At 35.7% G+C, this 22,661-nt stretch overlaps 1 protein-coding gene and 1 long non-coding RNA gene across 4 annotated transcripts in view; one reads left to right on the top strand and one right to left on the bottom strand.

The window, feature by feature from the left end:
- Window positions 1–4,950, top strand: part of LOC107554909 (uncharacterized) — a 6,116-nt gene extending 1,166 nt beyond the window's left edge. The window contains exons 2-3 of the long non-coding RNA XR_001605116.1: window positions 4,702–4,704; window positions 4,843–4,950. This is a non-coding gene — a long non-coding RNA (uncharacterized lncRNA). The remainder of the gene's footprint in view (window positions 1–4,701; window positions 4,705–4,842) is intronic.
- Window positions 4,951–5,334: 384 nt separating this feature from the next.
- LOC107554908 (nucleosome assembly protein 1-like 4) lies at window positions 5,335–22,487 on the bottom strand. Of its 3 annotated transcripts, XM_016237563.1 has the most exons (15): window positions 22,444–22,487; window positions 17,912–17,959; window positions 17,295–17,391; window positions 16,315–16,456; window positions 12,554–12,640; window positions 12,351–12,479; window positions 12,004–12,075; window positions 11,741–11,880; window positions 11,513–11,658; window positions 11,318–11,337; window positions 10,930–11,049; window positions 10,643–10,822; window positions 10,460–10,507; window positions 7,442–7,561; window positions 5,335–5,992 (listed from the first exon to the last, which is right to left on the bottom strand). In XM_016237563.1, the coding sequence occupies exons 2-15, from the start codon at window positions 17,934–17,936 to the stop codon at window positions 5,954–5,956; spliced, it is 1,365 nt and encodes a 454-aa protein (XP_016093049.1). In that variant the 5' UTR covers window positions 17,937–17,959; window positions 22,444–22,487; the 3' UTR covers window positions 5,335–5,953. The 3 variants fall into 3 exon arrangements, with proteins under 3 accessions (XP_016093049.1, XP_016093051.1, XP_016093050.1); XM_016237565.1 differs by lacking the exon at window positions 7,442–7,561; XM_016237564.1 differs by lacking the exon at window positions 17,912–17,959 and having other exon boundaries at window positions 22,444–22,485.
- Between the last annotated feature and the right edge of the window lie 174 nt (window positions 22,488–22,661).

The following is a 22,661-nucleotide window of genomic DNA, read 5'->3' as shown; positions in this document are numbered from 1 at the left end:
GGGGGGGGGGGGGGGGTTACTAAGCGAAGAGAAGGATAGCAGAACGGGAGGACAGAGGCAGGAAGAAAAATGGTGAGGAGGGAAGGGATTAGATGGAGGTTGTAACATAAAGAACTGTGAATGCAAAATTTGGACACAAAAAATAGTGCACGAGAAGAGATATACAATTATAAGAGGAGAACAGAGGAGTTAGAAACAAAAACAGGAAAATAGGTTTAACGGATACTTACAGAAGAAACATGGATAGAGTAGAAGAAAGTGACTATAAATGATTTTCCTTCCTGTCAAATTTGCATGTTGGTTACCGTGTATACATTTTTCATTTTTAACATAAAAATAGGCAGATGAACAGATACACTACTGTTCAAAAGTCTGCGGTTAGTAAAAAATAAATAAATGCTTTTGATTTTTCTGTTCATCAAAGAATCCTGAAATATGTTTTTCCCACAAAAACATGGGGCAACACAATTGCTTCAAACATTGATAATAATGAAAAGGTTTAAATCAGCATATTAGAATAATAAGCCTGGAGCCTCACCATCACAGGACTAAATTAGCCAGCTATTTAAGTTGTAACAATATTTTACAATATAATTACTTTTAAGCATTTTTAATGTAATAAATGAAACCTTGGTGAACATAAGAGACTTCTTAAAAAAAAAAATTCACCACTTTTTACAGTGGTGTACATTTATCATGGCGGTGAGGCCTTTTCAGATTTCAGTCCCACTGGAGGAGAGAGAATGACAGAGCCCACTGTCATCACCTGCAGTCTAGTGACAGTATATTAAAGAGAGCGAGGAGAACTCTGCATGCGAGTGCTTGACAATCGGCACATAAAATTTGAGTGTGTGTAACTCACTAGGTGGAAATCAGCTGACTTCAACAGTTTCCTGCTCACTAGACACTGGGAAGTGACTGGCATGTCACTCCTGTCTCGCTTAGTCAAACTAGCCTTTTGTCCTGCAGAAGACATGAAAACGGTCATCCATGCTTTAAACGTATGATAACTGATGTCATCACGGAGCATGATTCACTTTTGAAAAGTACATATTACACTGATTGACAGATGTCATGTCAATGTAATAGGGGGTTATAAATAAACTCTTCACCTAAAGAAAGTATGAGAGGTCAACATACACTCATCAGCCGCTTTAGTAGGTACACCTTGACCCACTTTTGCCTTCAGAACTGCCATAATTCTGCATGACATAGATTCAACAAGGTGCTGGAAACATTCCTAACAGATTTTAGTCCATACTCATTTGACAGCATCACATACTTGCTGCAGATCCGTCAGCTACACACCCATGATGTTAATCCGTCGTTCCACAACATCCCAAAGGTGCTCTATTGAGATCTGGTGACTGTGGAGGCCATTTGAGTATAGTGAACTCTTTGCCATGGTCAAGAAAACAGTTTGAGATGATTTGAGCTTTGTGACATGGTATGTTATCATGCTGGAAGTAGCCATCATAAGATGGACACTATGGGCTACGATGTTCATTCAGAGATGCTGTTATGAATACCTTGGTTTTAACGAGTGGCTATTTTAATTATGTTGCCTTTTTCTCAGCTCGAACCAGTCTCGTCATTCTCTGACCTCTGGCATCAACAAGGCATTTTTGCCCAGAGAACTGCCACTCACTTGATTTTTTTTTTCAGACCATTCTCTGTAAACCCTAGAGATGGTTGTGTGTGTGAAAATCCTAGTAGATCAGCAGTTTCTGAAATACTCGAATGAGCCTATCCGGCACCAACAAGCATGCCACATTCCAAGTCACTTAAAGGGTTAGTTCACCCCAAAATGAAATGTCATTAACTACTCACCCTTATGTCATTCCAAACCCATAAGACCTTCGTTCATCTTCAGAACACAAATAAAGATATTTTTGATGAAATGTGAGAGCTCTCAGACCCTGCATAGACAGCAACTGTAATGTTCCCAGGTCCAGAAACGTAGCAAGGACATCGGTAAAATAGTCCATGTGATATCAGTGGCTCAACTTCAGTTTTGCGAAGCTACGAGAATACTTTTTGAGCGCAAAGAAAACAAAAATAACAATTTATTTAACAATTTTTTTCCCCCCGAGTTACGTCTTCCGCCATTTTGCAGAGTACCCAAGAGCATAATCGACATAATCAGCTACACTCACCCGGTACATTCAAAACTGAGGCGATTTCCCTCCAGTGCTTCTCCTTTTCCTTACAGTTGTGATGCGGTTTCCACACATTATACAGACAGTCGTGTTTCTATAAAACGTCAAGAAGCAGTTTCCTCCATCTCCACTATCCAACGGGGCCATACAGCAGCTGTTTTGCGGTCCCGCATTGGCTATTGTGAAAGTACTGACATAATCATATAGCCGTCATCATCCCGATTTAAATCCTAAATATCAAACATGTTTGATATGAACGGGGCGGCCCCGATTTGTGTGTGAGCAGATCGGGAGGTGCAAGATTCGATCGGTGAATGCCTCACATTACCAGATAATCTGCGCCGAACATCGGGATCGATTGAGGGGCTCTACAAGATTTCCCCCTCCTGAGAATCGGAGCTAAATCGGGCTAAAAATCCTATAGTGTGAGCCAGGCTTTATGCCGAGTTTACACTGCACAATTTTAGCCCGATTTTTCACTCGCTGACAGGTTTTGTGAAATCGCCGACAAATGCCCGAAATTGCGGTCTGACGCACGCGGGTTCTCACGTTATTTCCTTATCACTTCTTGCGTGCGTTTTGTTGTGAAATATAGTTTGCGGACCAGACAGAGCTGTCGGCGATTCTTCCTATTGTAAAGTCATGCAGTGTGTAACCTCCTGTCGCCGATCCATCGTGCAATGTGAACACAGCAGCGACTGAATGCTACTTCAGATAGCTTCAGATAGTCGTGCAGTGTGAAAACCATGGTGACCTGACGACTTTGAAAATCGTGCAGTGTGAATTCGGCATTAGGGGAAAGTGTGCGTATGTGTTGTGATACTCTAAAATGGAGGAAGTCTTAACTGGTCGGAGAAGAATAGTTGAATAAATTATGTTATTTTTGTTTTCTTTGCACTCAAAAAGTATTCTCGTAGCTTTGCAAAACTGAAGTTGAGCCACTGATGTCACATGGACTGTTTTACCGATGTCCTTGCTACGTTTCTGGACCTGGGAACATTACAGTTGCGTTGCTGTCTATGCAGCGTCTGAGAGCTCTCACATTTCATCAAAAATATTAGTGTTTTAAATTTGTGTTCTGAAGATGAACGAAGGTCTTATGGGTTTGGAAAGACATGAGGGTGACTAATTATTGACAGAATTTTCACTTTTTGGGTGAACTATCCCTTTAAATCACCTTTCTTCCCCATTCTGATGGTCGGTTTGAACTTCAGTAGACTGTCTTGACCATTTCTGCATGCCTAAATGCATTGAGTTGTTGCCATGTGATTGGCTGATTAAATATTTGCGTTAACAAGCAGTTGAAAAGGTGTACCTAATAAAGTGAGTGTATGAAGTGGTTAACAGATGCAGAGCCCCCTACAGACAATATTAACAAAATGCACCTAATGACAAACCCCTCTAAAGAATTCATATTATCTGTAAGATTTAGATTTGAATATAGAAGACAACAAACACTGCCTAGATGACAGTTTAGCATAATAATGTAGTATGATTTATTATTTAATTATAAGCATATATCATATTGTGATCATTATTATAACTCTCGCAAACAAATCTGAAAATTTTAAATGTAAAAACAGTTGGAGATGTACTTAAATACTATTTTAGGATTAGGGAACAGAAAAAACATTTTTAGCTGTTTTCCTCTAACAAACTCATTTGGAATTTTTTGAAACAAAAAGGTGATTTTTGTAAGCCCATGTCATTACCACCCATCACAATAACAGCATAGAACTATCACAACAGATGGATCATTTATAACTTGTAAAAAAGTATTTTTAATCATTTAAAAATAATTGGTGTTATATTTAATGGTAAAATGCAGCAAAATTTGTCAGACATCATAACAGTTATTCTTCTAACTTAGGCATTTGAACTTTTCATCACTTCTTTTCTCCTCACAAATGACTTCCTCCTTTCATTCACTAACCAGAAACAAAGGTGGACTAGAAAACAACCAATTCTAAAAAGCATGAATCTTTCACATTAACAAAATAACGTAAATACTTACAGAATTACAGGTTTCACATTTCCCCATTCACTTCCACTGCAAGTATTTCATCATAATGCTTTTTAGTTTTAAAGAAAACAAGGAATGAATCTGAATGATCTTTTGTAGTTATTCATTACAAATGCTGTTGATTGAGCTCAACTCGTATTGAACTTGAAACATTCCATAACATGCATTCTTTAGCATTAATATCTAATTATTTCAAATGAAATGCAGACCTGAAATACTCTGACACAGAAAAAGTTGTGGTAAAGTGAAATCAGATCACTCTCTTTGGCAATAAAAGACACTTTTTTGTAAGTGCTTGGGCAGTACAGCAAAAGCATTTTTAAATGCTAAAAGGCTATAATCAACTGGGTAGTACATACATTAGCAAAACATATTCTCTCAGGGATCCACCAAGAAGCACAAGACCAAGACAGAGTTCAAAACAATAATATAAAGATGGAAAAGATATATAAATAACTCTGTTATAACTAAAAGCCACATTTCAAAAGTCTTCCTTCTTTTACAAGAAGGAACATGAAGCAGGTTAGATATCAACAGTTTCACAATGCTGGATACTTGCACACTGTCATCTTGGCATAAAAAACCCTGAGTAACCTATGAGATTAAGTCACAAAATAAATGAATTCAATCAACTTTGGGATGCGATGTTGTATCTCGAAGGACATGTAATCACCTGCAGTTCACTCAGAATTCAGTGACCATTGGTAGTGGACTTGCCATATCGTCTTTAAATACGATCTAAATTGAGCAATTCCAGCATTACGGATATAACGTATACCGAAATACATTTAGATATATATATATACAGTGGGTATTTTAGCAAATGGCTGCAATATAACAAAGAGTGACAAATTTAAGGGGGTCTGAATACTTTCCGTACCCACTGTATATATAAAATGAGACTACATCGACTGAGCATACTCATGTAGAGGAGTGCAGAGATTATTATTATTCACTCAGAATTCAGTGACCATTGGTAGTGGACTTGCCATATCGTCTTTAAATACGATCTAAATTGAGCAATTCCAGCATTATGGATATAACGTATACCGAAATACATTTATATATATATATATATATATATATATATATATAAAATGAGACTACATCGACTGAGCATACTCATGTAGAGGAGTGCAGAGATTATTATTATTTTTTAATTACGACATTCAAAGAGAAAGTCGAATGAAGATGGAAATGTTAGATATTTATATTGCAAAGAGGCCGGATATGATTAAACACAATTAATTGATGCCTGCAAGATATCGCAGATACATTAGTTGGACTGGCTAGCTAGCTAGCACATTCCATAAATAAGTGCATAAAAAGTACATAAATGGATATACTGCATAAAAAATGGTTATGCTCATGACACGGAACACTTCAAAAATGAGAAGAGAAACTATTTGTTAAATACAAACAAACTTGACAAAGGTTAGAATACAAGTTTTTTTTTTTTGGCTATGCAATGACATATCTCAAGTCATTATGTCTGTACATGTCTAAATAATTAATTAAAAAATAGTTTTACATTTATTTATGTATATATCTACATTCTGAAGCTGGGAATTGTAATCTGGAATTGCCCAATTTATCAATAGTGTTGTAGTATAGCAAATTTTGTAGGTTAAAAAACTAGTTTACCAATGTATTGCATCATCATGTTTTGTTTTGTTGGATGGTGTGCTCATCAGAGAATGTACGCCGCACTACAGGGCTGATTCTAGGTGAGCTGATGGGGTTTGACAGTGGCAGGAGTGAGTGATCCAAACTACTGTTGATTGCACTCTGCAGGCTGAGGATCCCCGGTCTGAAAAAACAAAACAAAACATAAAAGATAGGGATGGGGAAAGGGAGACTTTTTTTATTCAAAAAGTTGATACAGTATCTGCAACTGCAGGAGGAGTGCAGGAGAAAGAGAGGGAGATGCATCTTCATCACAGAAGAGTGGCTCATGAAAGCACATTTACACTGATGTATCCTAGGCCTTTGTAGCACCAACAATGTGAATGCAATCATTAATTAAGATAAAATCATCAGGGAATCTAAAGTGAATCACCACTCTTTTGTACTGCAGATACATCATTATAACTAAATGCGAGAAAGCGTTTTTCACCACAGCCTGATCCACCGAAAGAAAATGTTATGTCTGAACCAGTTGCTGTGCATGAAGGGGTCATATCACGACAAACCAAATCTCAACTGATCTTTTGAAAAAAAACAAAAAAAAACATTTCAGACCTCAAAACTTCTTCTCAAGTGCAAACAATTTATTGAAGTAACGAGCTGCTAAAAAAGATTGTTCTGAAATACTACAGTCTGTAAACACCAAATAAAAAAATAAAAAAAACAGTAATACTGTACAATATTAATAGAATTTAAAATAGCAGTTTCGATTTTAATATATTTTAAAATGTGATTATTCCTGTGATGGTAGCTTAGTTTAATTTTAATAAAGCTTAATTTTCAGCAGTCATTACTCCAGTCTTCAGTATCACATGATCCTCCAGAAATCATTCTAAGATGCTGATTTGCTGCTCAAGAAACATTTCTTATTATAATCAATGTTGAAATCAGTTGTGCTGCTTATTATTTTTCTGGAATTTCTACTTATAATTTTTCTGGATTTATATTTTTCTGGATTATTCTGGATATTTATATATATATACATACAGTGGGTACGGAAAGTATTCAGACCCCCTTAAATTTTTCACTCTTTGTTATATTGCAGCCATTTGCTAAAATCATTTAAGTACATTTTTTTTCCTCATTAATGTACACACAGCACCCCATATTGACAGAAAAACACAGAATTGTTGACATTTTTGCAGATTTATTAAAAAAGAAAAACTGAAATATCACATGGTCCTAAGTATTCAGACCCTTTGCTCAGTATTTAGTAGAAGCACCCTTTTGATCTAATACAGCCATGAGTTTCTCCCAACTGTTCTCCTCCACTTAAGACATAAACTGTGTTTAAGTAAATACTCTTCAAGCCGGCCATTTTGACATATTTTTGTGTGTATTTGATTGATTGGACATGCGCCCGAAGCTCAAAGTGTAATTTGTTTGTCCGTTTCAGCCTGAGGAACAGCGTCTCTTTTGCAGATTTAGTAACAGTAAAGACGGCATTTTACAACAATCACTGACTGAGCTGATTCTGACATTAAGCAAATTAATGTACAAAATAGATAATTGCAGAAACTCTGTTAAACCATAAATATCATAAGGCAAGAAACAGTCATTTGAAAATACGTACACTTTCATCATCCTCCGGGGCTTCTCCAGTGAAATACAAAACTGCTCTCGGAACGATTCTTTCCCTGAAGAAATGACCGATTTCAACGGCTGTGGCTAAAGCGTACTCCGAATCCTCATCCTGTTGAACACAAAAAAAGTGAGCACAACTTTTCTGATCATTTGAAGATAAAAAAATTAAGTCTGATTATTTCTACTTCTCTGAAAAGATTCTCTAAACTTACTAACCACTCATGTCTCTCAGAAGAAATAATGCTGGATAACATCTTATTTTTCTGACTATGAAACACCCAAAACCTTAACTGATATCAGGCCAACTAATTGCCTAGCTAGAACTGAGTTAAAGCAAGAAAGAATAAAAAATAAAAAATACTGGAATTTCTACTTATAATTTTTCTGGATTTATATTTTTCTGGATTCTTATATATATATATGTATGTATGTATGTATATGAGGGCTGTCAGTCGATTACATTTTTTAATCTAATTAATTACATGATGTGTCGATTAATTAATCTAATTAATCGCAAAATAAATTTGACTGTGAAAATACCCACAAAATATTATTTAAAGCTATTTTTGTGTTAAATGAGTAAGAATCAAGTAAACATCACAAATTATAGCTTTAGAAAGTAATATTTTATTTGATTCAACAAAATTTATTAGGCTACATATAAACATTTAGGCTACAATGGCCTAACATAAATTATGGAACATAAAAGAAGATAATTTATAAAATAACCAAAAATAATTAAATAAAATTTTTTGTTCATACAATGAAAGTCACTGGTAACCAAAACAGCTCTGTTACCAACAGTCTTCAAAATACCTTCTTTTATGTTCCACAAAAGAAAGTTTTGAAACTACACGAGGGCGAGTAAATTATGACAGAATTAAAATTTTTTGGGGTGAACTATCCCTTTAATGTTTATTTTTTTTATTATTCTTTTTATTTATGTTTTTTATTAAATGATACTCTAAATAAGAAACTAAATCTGCCAGCAGGTGGCGGGATAAAATCACTGCCCTCCCCGTTAGTGTGATATCGCATGACATAAATATATAAGACAAAAACTCATACAGGAGCATTTTTGCACCAATATCTTGAATTTTAGGGCATAACTGCATTTATGACTTGTTGTCCTGCATCATAAATGCAGTTATGCCCTAAAATTCAAGAAATTGGTGCAAAAATGCCCCTGTATGAATTTGTCATATTTATATCATACGATGTCACACGAGCAGGGAGAGCAGTGATTTTGTCCCGAATATCACAAGCTTAAATGTGATCTTATACAACAGTTCAGTAAATAAGAAGTTGATATTGTGTTATATTTTAAACACAATATTATGTGCTTTTGCTCAATTTTGCAGAGAACATATTACCTTTAAAGCCATAGCAGAATTGTTGTGTGACTCCGAGCAACACAGCGGTGTTTCGTTTCCGAGCGAATCCGCGTTTTGAACGAATCGTGTGAACCAATGATTCAAAGGGCCATTCATAAAGAGAGCCGTTTACTGAATTCCTGAATGAATCAGTCGTTTGAACTAATCGAATGAGTCATAAAGACATTTACCGCCACCTGCTGGCAGATTTTGTTTATTATTTAGAGTATCATTTAATAAAAAAAAAAAAATTTAAGAATAATAAAAAAAATAAACATTAAAGGGATAGTTCACCCCAAAAAATTTTAATTCTGTCATAATTTACTCGCCCTCGTGTAGTTTCAAAACTTTCTTTTGTGGAACATAAAAGAAGGTATTTTGAAGACTGTTGGTAACAGAGCTGTTTTGGTTACCAATGACTTTCATTGTATGAACAAACAATACTGAGATGTTTCTCAAATGATCTTCTTTTATGTTCCATAGTTTATGTTGGGCCGTTGTAGCCTAAATGTTTACGTGTAATAAAATGTATGTTGAATCAAATAAAATATTTCTAAAGCTACAATTTGTAATGTCTACTTGATACTTTCTCATTTAATACAAAAATAGCTTTAAATAATCTTAATTAATCGAAAAATCATGTAATTAATTAGATTAAAAATGTTATTCAACTGACAGCCCTAATATATATATATATATATATATATATATATATATATATATATATATATATATATATATATATATACACACACACACACACACACACACACCTACAGACAGACAGACAGATAGATAGACAGATATAGTAACATTGTAAAAGTCTTTAATTTCACTTTTGATCAATTTAATGCTCCCTTGCTCAATAAAAGTATTTATTTCTTTAAAAAAAGCATAATGATCCCAAACGTTTGAATGGTACTGCATGATATAATCCCTTTAATATAAGACATAAGTCAAGAAACCCCAGTACTGAAGCACTCCAGGATCACGCTCTAATGTCAGTGTAGACCACAAGTCAGTGCTTGATGGTGTAGTATCACCTTGAATAGGTGGATGTAAAGTTATAGCAAGATATTATGTATTCAAAAGAGGATGCCACATATATGAGCTGGAAAAGTACTTGACCTACTAAATGCCATCAATAACTATTAAGCAAGATACTTTAAGCAAAATGGATGGAAGGACCTTGTCCAAAATTCTCTAATACAGCAGCCGTGATTCTGTCGTCTTCTCTTTTCTGTTACAGTCCTATACTGAGATTTTGGACAAGGCCTTAATGATATAAAATGAGTGGCTTAGTATAATGTCACAGGGGTGCTGTGGGGATGGGATAGCAGACATGAGAGGGATGAGGCTGAGAGGGACGTGTGAAGGAAAAGGTTAGAATGGACTCATGACATTTCTTTCTTACCTAGAAATGTATGAGGTGAGAATGACTTATGCCTGTCACTAGGGCAGAACAGGAGGTAGAGAACAACCACAATCATCATTAATCATCAGACATGCAAATAATCCACAAACCTTCATTCAAAGAAAAACAAAGAGACTGAGGAACACTGAACAAAGAGACAATGAAGTAATTTCTAGATTTTAGATTTTTTTCTAAAGTAATGATCTAAATCCACACTGACCTTGGAATCTCCCTCCTCTTCATCATCTTGGTCCTCCTCATCTTGGTCCTATTTCACACAAAACAGAGAATTAGTCTGCATAACTGAACATAATATCATATAAAGCATCACTGATTTCAACAGTGAACTTTCATCAAACACTGATTCCTCAATTTATGTTCAAAATGTATACAGTGAACTCACCTCCTCTTCACTCTCATCCAGTTCCTCCTCTTCACCCTCATCCAGTTCCTCCCCTTCACCCTCATCCAGTTCCTCCTCTTCACCCTCATCCAGTTCCTCCTCTTCACACTCATCCAGTTCCTCCTCTTCACCCTCATCCAGTTCCTCCTCTTCACCCTCATCCAGTTCCTCCTCTTCAAACTGCATCAACAGACGCAAACGAATTAATGTACATAACAGATAATTGCAGCAACTCTGTTAAACCATAAATATCATAAGGCAAGAAACAGTCATTTGAAAATATGTACACTTTCATCATCCTCCAGGGCTTCTCCAGTGAAATACAAAACTGCTCTCGGAACGATTCTTTCCCTGAAGAAATGACCGATTTCAAAGTCTGTGGCTAAAGTGTACTCCGAATCCTCATCCTGTTGAACACAAAAAAAGTGAGTACAACTTTTTTTTGAAGATTTGAAGACATTTGAAGATAAAAAAATTAAGTCTGATTATTTCTACTTCTCTGAAAAGATTCTCTAAACTTACTAACCACTCATGTCTCTCAGAAGAAATAATGCTGGATAACATCTTATTTTTCTGATTATGAAACACCCAAAACCTTAACTGATATCAGGCCAACTAATTGCCTAGCTAGAACTGAGTTAAAGCAAGAAAGAATAAAAAATAAAAAATACTCACCAACTCTTTATCTGGTGAAACTAAAAGAAAAAAAATATTGGTGACTTCATGCAAAAGAGTAGACCTACAGTATGAAAACACTTAAATGAGAGAACTAATATTATGATTTCCCCATGTGCAATTCAACCTACTGTTCTCATTCTCCTGTTATCAGCATTCAGAAAAGTTCACATGCACATCTGTCATGTTGCGTACCTTTAATAGGGTTGAAAAAGTTGAAAAAGGAGTCATTGGGCACTTGTTTGGTGATGACCCTCGCTGTCCCTCTGCCTTTGTGCTTCTGTTTCTTCTTGATCGTTTTTACCGTAACATCTTTGCCTTTGAGCCAATCAATTTCACACCTGCCAACAGAAGAGATGGAATAATGAAAAAGTGTGAAAAGCTGCCTACAATATGAGCAGGTATTGTTTGAGAAGTGCTCACCCCTCACAGTCGATGATTTCTGGTCCCTCGTATGAAAACGGATCCTCTGCATCTGGCTCCGACTTCATCTTGTATACTTTTGTGAGAACTGTGTTGGTAAAGTATTTATTGGGGTCAAAATGGAACTCTAATGTGAAGCTCTGTGTTAAAAAAAGGAAGAATGAAATACATTTATAAGTACAGCAAGTTACGACAAGACCTTCGGTTTAAAAAAAATCAGTTCACTTTAAAATCAACATAAAACCTTCAAATATTGTCCTCACCATGGGCTGATCAGGACCAGAAAATATCACTTTAATATCTTGAAGGTGTTTAAGTATTGGTTCATCATGCTCCTGTTGAGAAAGAGAGCATTATGGACAGCACAGGCTTTCTTTTCATTTCAAATGTGCTGGAGAACATTGCCCTGTCTTTTCATGAAACTGTATTCATAATATTTTAATAAATATATAACTGTATTCACATTCAAATAATATAAAGTTGCATATTGTCTGTACTGTACAAGGTTAGAGGGCAAAATAAAACATTAAATAATCATTAGTCAGAAAAGAATAGCGAAGTCTACCGAGGACAAGGTCTCTGTTGAATATCTAATGTTCTGCTGGTTCACCTGCAGCATATCGCTCAACATGTCCACACTCCGGAATATGGTGAGCCAAAACTCTGGAATTCCTTTGGGCTTCTCCTCATTAGCATCTTCTGTCTTTTCCTCTATAGCAGCTTTCTTCTTCAGATCTTCCTGAAAAAGAAAGGTTTCCCTTAGACTGCTGCTCTTCTGTCTGATTTCAATGCGAGTGGACAGATGATACTCACTGCTAATGCTGCTTCATCCTCATGGTCACTCTGCCACTCACACTCCTCATCAGTGGGTTCCACTTCTCCAGAGACAATGTTTCTTCTCTGGAAACACACAAAAAGCACAGTTGTGAAAGCATATCATATTACCCATCCAGACAAATGAGAGGAGTGTTCACATTGAGCTCAGGAGACTTTCTGTGCTTTGAAGCTATACTGAAACCTACAGAACACGGAGGAACAGATACTGTACACAGTACAAATGGTGTTTAATTAAATGTCAAGAATTTCAAGCGCTATATATTTTTTTTCCAAGGACTAGTCAGATCTCATTCATCAAACAAATTATTGACCTTTTAAATTCTAAAAGGTAAATATATAAATAAAAATATAGAATAAAATGGAACAGATAAAGTACAGCACATACAAAGTATGCAATGGCTGTGGCATCTAAGTATGAGAATAAATACTAACAAAGACTTTCAATGCATATAAAAGCACATCAACATCTTATACAATTCTTATTAAAAGACGCTATATCTACAAGAAAAAAACATTTAATTGAATCCCAATTTAACAGTAGTAGTCTTGCAAGCATTCAACAGGGGTTTTGTCTTAGTTTTAATTATTTAATTAGTATCTCTCTTTCTTTTGTGTAGCAGCCCTGTCAAAGAAGTGTAGGCTCATAAACTTTTTTCTCTTTTAGGGACTTTCTAAAACTATTAAATCGAAGTATGCATTCTCCTGGTTTGGATGAAGTCTTTTTAAGAGTGCATCACTTCTTAATTCCCTGAATTTTCTCTTCACTTGTTTTCCCCGCCATTTACCTGAGAGCTCTGTTTATGGAAAATCCAAGGCCTACTTTAGACAGACACAGATTTGCAGCCTCATCTTTCATTTCATACTTGGGCAAGTACCATCTGAGATCATAATAGTTCAAAAGTTTGGGGTAGGTAAGATTTTTTCATGTTTTTGTTTGGTGTTTTTTTATACTCACCAAGGCTACATTTATTTGAGCAAGAATACAGCAAAAACGGTAATACCGTGAAATTTATTACAATTTAACATGTTCTATTTCAATCTATTTTGTTGTTATTTATACATGGTATTTATTCCTGTGATGGCAAAGCTGAATTTTCAGTAGTCTTCAGTGTCACATGATCCTTATCCTAAAATGTGATTTGGTGCTTAAGAAATATTTCTTGTTATTGTCAATGATGAAAAACAGTTGATATTTAATATTAACTTAACATTTTTTGTGGTAACTGTGATACACCTGTTCAGGATTCTTTAAAGTACAGAAAATTCTAAAGAAGAGCATTTATTTAAAATAGAAATCTTTGTTTAGGAAACAAATGTCTCAACTGTCACTTTTGATAACTTAAATGTGTCCTTTCTGAATACAAATATACATTTCTTTAATAAAATTAAAACTGTAGCATATGTAAAAATATATAAAGCATATAATATATGAGCAATATCACTCGAGTACGAGAGCGATACCGGCTCTATATCATCATGGCTGTGATTAGGCCAGAGGCACGAGTCCCGGAGGCAATCACAGCCGCTGATATAGAGCCGGTATCGCTCAAGTACGAGAGTGATATTGCGTTTATACAACAGTTTGACGGAACATGTGTGTAATTAAACAAGAAACAACGACAATTATCTCAGTGAATAATAATAAAAAAAAATACATAGACCCGGCTAGAACAAGCGGAGTGATACAAAATTGTGAAAGAGCGTTCCTGTAGCCAGGGCCGCATTAAGACCTTACTGGGCCCCGGGGCTATGACTTACTGTAGGGCCCCCTATTACAAATATAATATATATAGATTTAAATGGGATTTTTATCCTATCAAAATTTTGATGCATTGAAATTTCATAATTCTATTAAAAAATAAATAAATAAAAATAAAAAATACTAGCAAAAACAAGCTTATACTTAAGACAAGTAAACAGCCACAAATTACAAAAAAGACCTACTTGAAACACTTAAAGCACTGAATAGGAAATGTTATTGTATTAAATAAAAGTATGAATAGTCTTCACTGTATAAATTCAATATACATTCATTCTTATTTATTTTACACAAGTGATTCAGTCAAGGACAGTGAGTTATTTTCTTTCTAATGTTTCATTTTTATCCTATCAAAATTTTGATGCATTGAAATTTCATAATTCTATTAAAAAATAAATAAATAAAAATAAAAAATACTAGCAAAAACAAGCTTATACTTAAGACAAGTAAACAGCCACAAATTACAAAAAAGACCTACTTGAAACACTTAAAGCACTGAATAGGAAATGTTATTGTATTAAATAAAAGTATGAATAGTCTTCACTGTATAAATTCAATATACATTCATTCTTATTTATTTTACACAAGTGATTCAGTCAAGGACAGTGAGTTATTTTCTTTCTAATGTTTCATTAACATTATTGACATACATTTTAACAGCAGCTAAATTAGGCTGCTTTAGAGGAATAGCCCACCCTAAAATGAAAGATCTGTTGTTCTAAACCTGTACGCGTTTCCTTCGGCTGTTGAATGTAAAAGTATATATTTGGAGCAATACTGGTAACCCAACAGTTGCTGGGCCCCCATGACTTCCATAGTATGAAAAACAAAATACACTATTGGAGTCAATGGGGACCAGAAACTTTCTAGTTTACATTTACATTTAGTCATTTTGCAGACGCTTTTATCCAAAGCGACTTACAATTGGGGGATACATAAAGCGATTCTTCTTAAAGAGGCAAACAGATACAGGAAGTGCTTGTAATACCAAGTTTCTAGACATTGTTCAAATAAGTACAAGCTAGAAAGAGAAGGAATAAATAAATAAAGAGATATAATTTTTTTGTATTTTTTATGATGAAAGAGATGAGTTTTCAGTTTCAGTAGTTACGAACATTCTTCAAAATATCTTATTTTATGTTGAGGAGAACAAAGAAATTCATACAGGTTTTGAACAATTCCTTGAGGCTGAGTAAATGATGACAGTATTTTCATTTTTGGGTGAACTATCCCTTTAAAATCTCATCATATTAGGATCTCATATAGCCTACTACTACACATGCTTTATATTGAACTATTAACGTTCCTTTAAGACACAAATGACTGTGTTGACGAGAAAACATTTTGACACATAACTGTGCATTTGAACGTTTAGGCACAAGGCGCAAAAATAACTTGAGTTAGACTGGCGCTGTAGAGCAGGTGCTCCTAATTTTTTTTAGAATAGCCCCTCTCTCACTTTCATTTTAGAATACTTATTGAAGATTGTTCTTTGCATGACCATTTCCAGGCTATGCCAGAATAATTGAAGAGAGGTGAATGCGACATTACAGCGATCACCTGATTTATACGTGGTGCACTGGTTGTTCAAAAGTAAACATATAGAATAAATGCATTTGATTGGTAAACCAAATTCAAACGTGACGTTTTAATCTCTAAAGGTAATGCATGGAATATATGGAAAAGCTCCACTAAATAATAGCGCTAATAAGTGAGGGGCAGGGCTTTGGCATTCCGCGCTACTGATGACCAGTCAATCTACTCCACAGCCAATCACGGGTCCCCTCCTTGTCCGGGCCCCGGGGCTTCAGCCCCACCTAGCCCAATGGTTAATGCGGCCCTGCCTGTAGCGATACCAGTACAATATCTCACGGTTCTCAACCAATCAGATCTGAGAACCAGAACGAACTGTTGTATAATATATTATAATGCTAAGATAAATACATAGATAACACACACACACAAAAACCCAACTCACTTTGTCATATAACGGCTGATAAAGAGCGCTATACTTTCTCTCCAGCTCATGCACCTTCTTGTAAAACCTGGCTTCGATGTGCGTGTTGTTAGCCTGAAGATTCTTTAAGGCATTGACTCTTCTTTTCACAGACTTTGGTAAGCTGGAAGAAGTTGGGAGAGGAAGAGAAGAAAGACATTGTGTGAGCAGATGGGTGTCCGGTACTGCACAGCTGGACTAGTGCATTTCCCTGCTCTCTGGGGTCAACAGATGGGTTTGAAGTAAGAGCATGAGATACAAGATCCCCGTTCCTATCACATCGCAAAATGTGCTTAACCTCTGATAACTCGAGTCACACGCTTCATGCGTTATTATAGATTGTGCGCTGCAATCCCTGAATTGGTTTGAGTTGGATTAAAAATAAAATGCTTTCTACAAGCCTTATGTTTGGTCTTGCAGTGTTCACGCACAAATGGATTATTGCTGTTTTGTGCAAATATTGTTGTCTGTGTCATCATTTTCATGACCACTACAACTACAGCCAAACTCAGAGAGCGAAGTAGCCTTCACAGGTGAGTGACCTCTCTCTGGGCATCATCAAGCTGACACACACAAAGACATACAGTACATAGATACACACACCATTAGGACTGACTTCTATGTTATAACCTAACATGCAGAGACAGATTTAGGTTACAGGCAGATGGTCTGTCTGACTAGAGTTTTTCTCCCTTAGACGGACGGTTATATTACACCGGCAAGTTTGCCTCTCTACGTAACGTGAAGAACAATAAAAATGCAATGTCCAGCTTTAAAATTCCACACAGGAAATATGAGACATATCAAGTTAGGAAATAGTTTTCTCAAGATAGGAAACAATAAAAACATGACAATGACCATGCCATGACCAGAAATAAAAACAATGAGGTACAAAATTTATGTTTGCCCTGTTAGTCTCTTTGGTTCCAAGTTATTAGTTTGGTTTGTTTCATCTTGCTTACCTGTCCATGATGGAAGCATTATGTGAGACACTGTCTATTTTGTCCTGAACTGCTGCCAACGCTTGTGGGTTCTGCTTCGCCTGGCCGCTCACCTTACCTGAAAATAACATGCCATCACCAGCAAAAAAAAATAAAAAATGAATCAATGGAAAAATGTATGACTATCAACTCTCAAAGAAGGTTTATACTGCACACAGTTCCTTTCCATAAACAGACATCCATCTTAAAGGAAGCATAACGTTCAGCAGCACAGTGAAACAGCACTATCGTTTCACCTATATTCACCTATTGATATTGCTCTTAGTAAGTTTGTAAGATTGCACAAATTTCTCAAAAGAACCTATGAGACAATCTTTTCCATTAAATCCTCGGCAGCAGTGATGTGAAGCTTCATGAAACTTTTACACTGAAACATTATACTGGCTTTTGATCGAGAAACACCCTGAATCCAAAAATAATTTACAAGACAATCTAAGTAACACATAAAATCATGTTCTCAGCCAGCTCATAAATGTGTCAGCATTTCAAAAGCTATACAGACTATACAAGGTATAGCGCATGTGAAAAATGCAAGGTTGCTAGTCAAAGAGAGTACCAGGAATTCATAGTTTCTACACCTTTGGCTTCATTGTCAGCATCCATTTTGATACCACAGCTCAAATATTCTGTGAAAAACAAAAAACATACAACTTCAGCTTGTCTAAAATAACTTTTTTTTCTATTGGTAAAGACAAAATCATATATATTTATTAACTTGCAATTTTAATCATATTTCTTAAAAACAAAATGCATTCATATTAAAAACAGGTGATGCTTTGCACAACCAAAACAACAGTGTAATGAAGCTAAATTACCACAATGCAGAGTCAGAAGTTAATAATTTAATTAGAATAAATAATTGCACCCCAGCGTTAATTTTGAGGGGTATTTTTTAACCATAAAAACCAACGTGGAATACAGTTATGCTAAAAATTTTTATTTGAATCAATTCATGGAAATAACATTGTTAATAGTGCTTGCTTCATATTTAAGTTGATTTTATTATTATTATTTTCAAATCAAAATCCACAAGCTAGACATTTAACATGGTAATTCCATAGTTATTGCTGTATCATTATTACATTACTAAAATAAATATTACTATTATACTACTAAAATAAAACAGGTAACTTGGTATTAGCGCCCAATAATAACAACAATATTAACAATAATTATTATAGGAATTCTAATAAAGAATAACTAATAAATATAGCTGCAAGCAGCGATGGCGGGCCCAAGCCGTCAGTGCAAATGCCACCCCCCTGGCATCAGGAGAACGGTGCACAGCGGGCACATGCATTTACAGTAACCCTCTGGCAGTCTGGTTTTAAGGGATACAGCAATTAAAGGGTTAATCCAAACCATCAAGACTGTGAAACACACACATACAGAACAATATATAAAACTTTAGTAACACTTTACAGTAAGGTTTCAGTTATTAACATTAACTATATTAATTAACATGAACAATAATTATATAGCATGTATTAATGTCAGTTAATATTCAAAACTTAAACTGAGTTTTAAAAAAATAAAGTAAAAAAAAAATACTGCACTGTGAACTTACATCAACAAACATTAATAAATTCTGTGAAAATATATTGTTCATTTTTAGTTCATGTTAGTTAAAGCATTTACTAATGTTAACAAATGAGACCTTAATATAAAGTGTTACCAAAACATTTAATGATTTACACCGCGTGCATAATTATTAGACACTTTGATATTCTGATGATATTTTTTTCCAAGCACATTTTACCAATTCCAAACCACATCAATCTTAATAACTACTATTAATTTTGTATTTAATCATTTATGAGTGATATATAATTGTTCATGCAGGCTGGAAGAGAAAAACTCTCTAGAAATAGGCAAGAAAATAGGCAATTTTCTTTTACAGATGAAATGAGCCAAAAAAGAGGTTTAACTCAGACTGAAAAGTCAAAAATTATTAAATCCCCATGAGAAATATTCAAAACTAATGCAATATAGAAATTGCAAAGTTAAGGCATGATCATTAGACAAAAAAAATGCATTCAGATGAATGTCATGTCACAGGATGTCATAGGTCAGTATCAAATGAGTTTCAAATTATTATTTGCAGCACAAAAAATGTATAAGTCCACGTGTATCTTTTGATCTTTTTATGTTGCAATTAACATAATTAAACTAATTATATAAAATTATGTTGTCAGTGCCCTACAAATTAAATGGTTCTAGGATATTATTGTCCCTAAAACTGACAGAAAAGGATAAGTCCTAAGAGATTTCTTAAGCTGTATTGAAAAGAAAAACACCACCAACAACAAAAAATTACTAATTGTTTTTCTGGTGATTAAAGAGATGTTTAAAAGTCTCTCTCTCTCTCACCAACCCCCTCACTCAACACACAAACTCAGCCACCCTCCCCACCCCCTTCCTCACACAGAGGCAGAGTGGCAGAATAAGATCAGATATCTGATCGTTTTTTTAATTTTCTGTTATCCATAGAGTGTTGTAAAGTCGTGAAACTATGCATATTTCCTCAGAATGACTTGTTCTCTGTATATAAAATGTTTTGAAGTGTTTGGAAGCTGCACTTTAATAATATAAGACAATTACGGTTTCCTTTTCTACTGTTATTTTAATAAATCGCCACGGCAAAACCGTTTAAGCTATCCAAAATTCATCCGCAATTTAAGTTCCTCAATGTTTTGGCATCATGTAGACAAAGTTTGGTGTGTATAGTATAATTTTCCTCTGAGGAGTATGCATTAATTCACAGCTATATTTTTCCAAAAATCCATATTTAAATCAAAATAGCCGATTTCCTGATGAACGTAGCTAATGACTGTAAATTAAAAAGTTGTCCGGCTTTATGAGAACAATATATGTACCAAGTGTGGTGACTGTAGCTAAAACTAACCCCCCAAGTTTTGTCAAAAGGTGGCGCTACAGAGTGCCTCTTCCACGCCCTTTTATGAGCTTTTTCCAGTGTCTATCTACACTGAACAAAAATATAAACGCAACACTTTTGTTTTTGCTCCCATTTTTCATGAGCTGAACTCAAAGATCTAAGACTTTTTCGTTCCAGTTCCTGCCAATATCTAGCAACTTCGCACAGCCATTGAAGAGGAGTGGGCCAACATTCCACAGGCCACAATCAGCAACCTGATCAACTCTATGCGAAGGAGATGTGTTGCACTGCGTGAGGCAAATGGTGGTCACACCAGATACTGACTGGTTTTCTGACCCCCCTGGACCCCTCAATACAGTAAAACTGCACATTTTAGAGTGGCCTTTCATTGTGGCCAGCCTAAGGCACACCTGTGCAATAATCATGCTGTCTAATCAGCATCTTGATATGCCACACCTGTGAGGTGGATGGATTATCTCGGCAAAGGAGAAGTGCTCACTAACACAGATTTAGACAGATTTGTGAACAATATTTGAGAGAAATAGGCCTTTTGTGTACATAGAAAATCTTTGAGTTCAGCTCATGAAAAATAGGGGCAAAAACAAAAGTGTTGCGTTTATATTTTTGTTCAGTATATCATTAATACTGATATGTGTGTGGAGATTCATGAAATTCTAAGCATGTTATCTGCCTCAAAATCACCAGAAAATAATATTCAAGTTTGACACGTTGCCATGGCAACAATATTTTAGATATCAATATCAGTTTTACATCGGCCGTGTTTTGACATTATTCTGAAGAAGTTTGAAGCAAATCGAGTAAAAACAAGATGCTGAATTCAAAGCATTTTGAAAATGACACACTTCCTGCTGCCAGTTGGTGGCGCTATAACTTTGACTCCTAATAGTCACATGTATGCGATCGGCATCATACAACGAACAAAGCCCTGAAGTTTGATCAAAATCAGACAATGTATGTGTATGTTATTAGACACTTCCTTTTTCTAATTTCTCGCCATAACTTCATCGCCTCGCCACGAGCAAACCGTTCGAGATATCAAAAATCCCTTCGAAATTTAGCATCCCCCATGTCTTGAGACCATGTTCACTGAGTTTGGTGGCAATCGGTTGGAAATTCTCAGAGGAGTATATCACATTCCAGAGCATGCGCTTTTTACACAGCCCTGAATAGCCAACTTCCTGTTGGGCGGAGCCTATGACATGCAGCGTGAAATTTGTTCGGCTCAATGAGATCTATATGTGTACCGAGTTTCATATGAATTCGTGCAAGTATGTGTGAGCTATACATCAAGTTTTCTGACTGTGTTCCAGGGGGTGCCGTTAGAGCCCCTGTGCCACGCCCGGGTCCCAGTCTCTGCGGCGTTCTAATGACCGCAGGTTCCAAAGTGTGTGCCTGTTAAGGCCCCCAAAAAGCCCCGGATAGTCGAAGAAAAAAAATCCTTAGAAAAACAATAAGTAACAAAAGTTTCTGAAAACTTCTTAACTTGAAAAGATCCCAAATGCATGTTTTATTACTTTACTCTTTTGGGGGAAACTTTGCTTATGCTGGTAAGGCAAAGTCAATCACTCCTTATTTACAAGAATCGATACGTTTACATTTCTAATGTATAGCAAACAGCAAAACTACAAACATAAAAATCAGCAGTTTCAAGTAAAGTAACAAACAGATGTGTTTATGTTGACGCCCATCAGAGATACACTCTCGGTAGCAGCTAACACGCTAAACTAGGCACATCCAGATCATAACAGATTAAATCAGATCTCATAATCTCAGCAACCACCAGTTTAGCACAGGTGATGGCGGGGGTCATAACGGCGACAGAGGGCAGACACTGGATCGTCTCCAAACCAACACTGAAGAATGTCACAGGCCAGCAGGCTCACAGACCCTCACAAAACACCCTCCGGGTATGAGCTTGGACTATTTCTGCGGCGGTTAACAGGTTACAGGGTAATTGTTTGTTAAATGACCTGTAAACTGTAACAATTTGTAACAGTCACTCGCAACTTTATCAAAACAAAGATGGCATGCAGTGAGAGCATAAGCAGCACACTACTATCATACATTTACAGCAAAAAAAACATAATCCACTCTGCTTGACGTAAACTAGACAACTCATAATAGGCCTATGTATTTCCAGGTAAAATGCAAAGTAGAAAGTAATATTTTATTTAGAGAGATTGCTTTTCTTACCTGAATCAGCGAGTGTTGTTCAGCTGAGGGACTCGGGTTGAATCGGTTCTTTGATATGTATTGTTCAAAAGAATCGATTCTCTGAAATGAGTCAGATATCGGCGCTTCTTTTACGCCCTAATGTAAATACATTATTGGTCCCTGACATCAGTGAGTTTCCTACTACATGCTCTAAGACCTTCCACAAGCTGTTTAGGCTATTTTAATTTTATGTGTCT

The sequence above is a fragment of the Sinocyclocheilus grahami genome, unplaced genomic scaffold, assembly GCF_001515645.1.
Source record: "Sinocyclocheilus grahami isolate Dianchi unplaced genomic scaffold, SAMN03320097.WGS_v1.1 scaffold518.1, whole genome shotgun sequence".
In the NCBI taxonomy this organism is placed as follows: Eukaryota; Metazoa; Chordata; class Actinopteri; order Cypriniformes; family Cyprinidae; genus Sinocyclocheilus; species Sinocyclocheilus grahami.
The sequence above is the reverse complement of the archived record's forward strand: the minus strand, read 5'-3'. Positions and strand labels throughout refer to the sequence as shown.